Source organism: Malurus melanocephalus, unplaced genomic scaffold, assembly GCF_030028575.1.
Source record: "Malurus melanocephalus ecotype Western Australia unplaced genomic scaffold, MMel_1.1 scaffold_162, whole genome shotgun sequence".
Lineage (NCBI taxonomy): Eukaryota > Metazoa > Chordata > Aves > Passeriformes > Maluridae > Malurus > Malurus melanocephalus.
The window spans coordinates 36,274-42,396 of record NW_026623394.1 but is presented as its reverse complement, the minus strand read 5'-3'; the positions used below and the strand labels follow the sequence as shown (position 1 = coordinate 42,396).

Genomic DNA, 6,123 nt, shown 5'->3' with positions numbered 1-6,123 from the left:
AGGGGAGAGGGACTGGATGGGAGAGGGGATGGACAGGGAAGAGGGAATGGAGGAGAGAGGGATGGAGGATGGGAGATGTGACTGAAGGAGGGGAGATTGGCCTGAACAGGGGGGAGGAGATGGAGGAGGGGAGAGGGGCTGGAGGGGAGGGGAGATGTGCCTCAGACTCCCATCTCCTTGCATCTTGTGGGGCTGTAGAGTCACTCTCTGCCGGGGTTTGAAGGGTTAATATCTCCTGTTAATTACTCCTGCTCAATCAGCCACTAATCCCCTCCTGGAGGATGTTCCTTGGAAGTTCCCCAGCACAGGACACTGGGGAGCAGCCCCAAATCTGCCTCTGTAGGGGTTTGGCACAACCCCACAACCAATCCCAGAGGGCACCCAGGCAGCCCAAACCCCACAGGGCTGAGCTCAGGCCCTGGGGATGGAAAAGGGAGAGATGTTCGGGTGCCATGGGTGCTCTGGAACCCGGTACCAACCCTTTATCCCGGTCCCTAATGGGTTTGGGCTCATTCCCGACCCTTTATCCCGCCCCATAACCAATTTGGGCTCATTCCCAACCCTTTATCCCAGCCCCATAACCAATTTGGGCTCATCCCTGACCCTTTATCTCGCCCCATAACCAATTTGGTCTCATTGCTGACCCTTTAATCAAGCCTCGAACAGGTTTGGGCTCATCCCTGACCTTTTATCCCTCCCCATAACCCATTTGGGCTCGTCCTGACCCTTTGATCAAGTCCCTAATGGTTTTGGTCTCATTCCTGGCCCTTTATCGCGGCCCCTAACAGGTTTTGGTCTCATTCTCCACCCTTCATCCCGCCCCATAACCAATTTGGGCTCATCCCTGACCCTTTTATCCCAGCCCCTGATGGTTTTGGTCTCATTCCTGACCCTTTATCCTGGCCCCTAATAGTTTCAGGTACATCCCTCACCCTTTATCCCAGCCCCTAATGGTTTTGGGCTCATTCCCGACCCTTTATCCCAGCCCGTAACAGGTTTTGGGCTCATCCCTGACCCTTTATCCCGACTCCTGATGGTTCTGGTCTCATTCCCGACCCTTTATCCCACCCCATAACCAATTTGGGCTCATTCCCAACCCTTTATCCCGACTCCTGATGGTTTTGGTCTTATCCCTGACCCTTTATCCCAGCCCCTAAAGGGTTTGAGCTCATCCCTGACCCTTTATCCTGGCCCCTAATGGTTCTGGGCTCATTCCTGACCCTTTATCCCGCCCCATAACTATTTTGGGCTCATCCCCGACCCTTTTCCCGGCCCCTAATGGTTTTGGGCTCATTCCTGGTCCTTTATCCCATCCCCTCATGGTTTTGGTCTCATTCCCGACCCTTTTTCCCAGGCCTGAGGACCTCCTGCGGGCCCAACTGGTACACGGGGGGCAGCACCAACAACAGCTACATCCTGGCCCTGTTTGTCACCTGCTTTGTGCTGCCCCTCAGCCTGATCCTGTTCTCCTATGCCAACCTGCTGCTGACCCTGCGGGCGGTGAGTGCCACCTCCGGCCACCCCACGGCCACCAAGAGCCACAGGGCAGCTTTTGGGGACCCTGGTGCTGCCATCAGGACCCTGGTGCTGCCATCAGGACCCTGGTGCTGCCATCAGGACCCTCAGAAAGTCAAGGGATTATTTTATTTTATTGCCAGGGTGTTGTTCTGACCAGGGTGTTTCATCGCAGGGAAAATCATTCCATGACCACGCGGGTTTTACAAGATTTCCCCCAAACTTYATAMARTCAAAACTCACAGGACTTTATTGGTTTAATGATCATTAATGTTGTGTAAYTCTTAGAATTTGGGTTCCTATTGGATCTGGATTTCTTCCCCTCTGATGTTAATTAGGTCCTCCTCATTATCTCCTCATTATCTCTTTTCCCAGACCAGGTCTGACCATGCCAAGGTGGAGGTTTGGGGCTGATGTTCTGTTGATGGTCACTTGTGGCTATTGATGGTCACTGATGGTCATTGATGGTCACTGATGGTCACTGGTGCCTGTTGATGGTCACTGATGGTCACTGATGGCCACTGATGGTCACTGATGGCCATTGATGGTCCCTGATGGCCGTTGATAGTCACTGATGGTCACTGCTGGTCAGTCATGGTCACTGATGGCCATTGATGGCCATTGATGGTCACTGCTGGTCAGTCATGGTCACTGATGGCTATTGATGGTCACTGATGGCCATTGATGGTCACTGCTGGTCACTGATGGCTATTGATGGTCACTGTCGGCCATTGATGGTCGCTGATGGTCACTGTTAACCATTGATGGCCATTGATGGTCACTGATGGCCATTGATGGTCACTGCTGGTCACTGCTGGTCACTGATGGCCATTGATGGCCACTGCTGGTCACTGATGGTCACTGCTGGTCCCTGCTGGTCCCTGCTGGTCACTGATGGTCACTGATGGTCACTGATGGTCACTCATGTCCCTTCTCCCCTGTCCCCTCCCACTCCGTTGAGATTTCCATCTCCTCAGCCCTCCCCTGGTGGAACAACGCCCTCCAAAGAACCTTCACCTCCCTCCGGGGGCAAACACCAACAAAATCCTTGCCTGAAGCCCCCTCAAACATCACCAAACCGCCGTATTTCCCACCCTCAGGGGATGTCAGGGCCGTCCCCAGCACTCACAGCCCCGTCCCCGTGTCCCCAACCCCGCAGGCGGCGGCGCAGCAGCGGCAGTCGGACAGCACGCAGCAGGCGGAGCGGGAGGTGACGCGCATGGTGGTGGCCATGGTGGTGGCCTTCCTCGCCTGCTGGTTGCCCTAYGCCACCTTCGCCCTGGTGGTGGCCACCAACAAGGATATCGTCATCCAACCCGCCCTGGCCTCCCTGCCCTCCTACTTCTCCAAGACAGCCACGGTTTACAACCCCATCATCTACGTCTTCATGAACAAGCAGGTGAGAGGGAAACCTCCAAAAAAACTAAAATAAAATTAAAAAAAAATCAGCCACAGCTTCCCTGGGGCTGCTGGAGGGCAGCTTGAAGGGCTCAAAAATCCCGGAGAAACCACCCACCCTACCTGGAGGTGCGATCCCGGGGGTGCTGGGTACGCAGCAAAGATTTGGGGAATTAAAAAAGGGAGGGAGCAGTTTGCCAACCCAAAGCAGAGCTCATTTTCCGCCTCCGTGGTTTTATGGGGTTGGATCACAAGCTGCTCCTTGGAGGCGCAGAACAAACAGAACGAAACTTTTATTGTCCATAAAGCACCGGGAGTCGGGCTGGGAGCGGGCAGGGATCTTTCCCAAAATAAAAATGGTGATGCTGCATCTCTGCTGCCACTAAATCTGTGCCCTGCCCAGTTCCAGAGCTGCCTGCTGGGAATGCTGTGCTGTGGTCACCACCCCCGAGGGACAGCGAAATCCTCTCCGGCCACCCCCGGCCCCTGTGGGGCTGCAGACGGGCTGAGGAACAAGGTGACACCGGTGACACCGTCCCACGCCGTGTGACAGCTGCTGGATCCCACCAGAGGGGATTGTGGGGGCTCTGGGAACTCACAGAGGTCCCAAAAAAAAAACCCAAAAAAAATCAGTGGCAGTGTGTTGTTCTGGGAGAGGAGCCAGCCCCGCACGGGACAAAGCGCAGATTGTCACTGTGTCACTCTGCTGAGGAACCCCCTCCCTCTCAACCCCTCACCTTTTGAGAGCAAAATAAAGAATAAAATTATTTTTTTGGGGCAAAACATCCTGGGCTGTCAGCACCTCCATCCCCACTGAGCTCTGCTGAAGAGTGGAGGTGATGCTGTAAAACACCGACCCAGCAGGGATGGCTGAGAGCTGACTGGGTTAATAAATGCTAATAAATGCTAATTAGTTCGTGTTTTATTGGCTGAGAGAGGGTTTGCGAGAAATCACACAGAAAACATACAGAAAATGCAAAAAACATACAGAAAACACAGAAAATACAAAGATACCACGGATATCACAAAAATCACACAGAAAACACATGGAAATCACACAGAAATCACAGAAATCATGCAGAAAACACACAGAAAACTTTACACAGAAAACACACAGAAAACACAAAAATCACACAGAAAACACACAGAAATCACGCAGAAAACACACAGATATTACACAGAAATCACAGATATGACACAGAAAACACACAGAAAACACATGGAAATCACACAGAAAACACATGAAAACACAGAAATCACAGAAAACACACAGAAAATGCACAGAAAATACACAGAAAATACACAGAAAACACACAGAAAACACAGAAAACACACAGAATACACAGAAAACACACAAAAACACACAGAAAACACAAAAACACACAGAAATCACACAGAAAACACAGAAAACACACAGAAAACACAGAAATGACACAGAAAACACACAAAACCACAGAAATCACACAGAAAACACATAAAAACACAGAAATCACACAGAAAACCCACAGAAAACACACAGATATCACACAGAAATCACACAGAAAACACAGAAAAACACACACAGAAGACACAGAAAACACACAGAAATCACAAATCACACAAAAACATACAGAAAAACAGAAAACATGCAGAAAACACAGAGAAAACACACAAAAACACACAGAAAACACACAGAAATTACACAGAAATTACACAGAAATCACATTCCCTCCTGCCCCCAGAGCTGGCACACCCCTCGTGGGTAGTGCCACAAACATCGCTATAAAAAGCCACAAAAAAAGGTGTAAAGACACAAAGTTAATTTTTTTTTTTTTTTCATAGTTAAGGCAATAAGGAAAGGTCTGAAATCCCCGATTTCCCAGCAAGGGAGAAAACAGCGGCGGAAGAGGCCCTTGAACAGCAAAATAAAGATGACAAAGGCTGCAAATATAAATAAAAAAGAGGAAAATAAATAAATTCCACGGGGCTGGGCTCCACAGCTCACCTGGAATCTCCAAGCACAGCCTTTATCTGCTGTGGGGTTTGGAGGCAAATTCTGTCATTCAGGAATCCAGGAAAAGCTTCCAAAGATAATTTTGGAGACAAAAAGTGGCTGGGAGTGGGTTTCACCCAATTCCTCCAGCTCTAAAAAAMCCTGCCTGCCTTCAGAGTGAATTGTCTCACAGATTTTTGATGCTGAACCCTTCAACTGCTGTCAAAACGAGGAGATCCACAGCCAACACCCCAGCAATTTGCACTGCTGTGAAAATGAGAGAATTTGAGAGACTCTGAGGGTTTTTTTTTCTTCCTTCCATCCATAATTCTCTGCTCCAAACCCAAAAATCCCCAAACCAGCCCAGTACACACACTGAATGGGACTCAGGACGGAAAAAAAAATTATCTTTATGGCTTTTTCCAACCCAAATTATTCCATGATTTGTGACCTGGGGTGGGGGGACAGGAATTCCCCATCTCAGTGTCTGAACCCCCTCTCAGCTCACAGGGCTCAGAGAGGAATTAGAACAGCTCAGTATCACTCAATTTAATTAATTGGCCTTTCTTTCTCTGCCGGGCTGCAAAGCAGCATTAGAGGGGCCCCTCTGATCTCCTCCACTGTCCTGCACTGCTCCTGCTTTAATTGTTCCTGTTAATTACCCCCTCTGTGTTTTCAGGGTGATTTAGGAACTTCAATGTGGGCGACAAAAGCAGCTGAGGAACTGAAATCTTTGTGTTGTTGTGGCCCTGATAAGGGGATCAGAAAGGCTATGGGGCTGCTTGAAAGGCTCTCCAACAGCAGGAATCAAAATTCTTCGCATTAAGATGAAAAAAAATGATAGGGAAATGGTTCAGAGGCTGCTCACCGTTTGGTCCCACAGATAAAACAGAAGAAGTGCAGGATGCTGAGGGGATTAAGTGATGGRTAATTCTGGGTGTGTAAAAACGCTCCTGTGCTGCTCCCACCTTTGGGTTTTTTAAATTTCATTAAACCAGCCTGGAACACGACAAAAACGCTGCCCAAAGTGAGAGAGAGGGAATCACCCTCAAAAGCTACAATAAAAATTTCAGTTTTGCACCCTCTGTCCCTGCAGGTGACACAGCCCCAGAGGGAGTGAAGTTTGTGACAGCAGATCCTACAGGGAATCAAAACCCTGCCTGGGGCACAGAAATCCCACACACAGAGAATCCAGCCTGCTACGAGCCTTAGGATTTTTCGTTTCTGTATTTTCATGC

The 6,123-nt window shown here is 49.6% G+C and overlaps 1 protein-coding gene across 1 annotated transcript in view; it reads left to right on the top strand.

The window, feature by feature from the left end:
* Positions 1–3,463, top strand: part of LOC130576998 (pinopsin-like) — a 5,354-nt gene extending 1,891 nt beyond the window's left edge. The window contains exons 2-4 of the mRNA XM_057372048.1: positions 1,355–1,500; positions 2,675–2,914; positions 3,317–3,463. Coding sequence (XP_057228031.1) covers positions 1,355–1,500; positions 2,675–2,914; positions 3,317–3,463 — 533 coding nt within the window. The remainder of the gene's footprint in view (positions 1–1,354; positions 1,501–2,674; positions 2,915–3,316) is intronic.
* Positions 3,464–6,123: the final 2,660 nt, after the last annotated feature.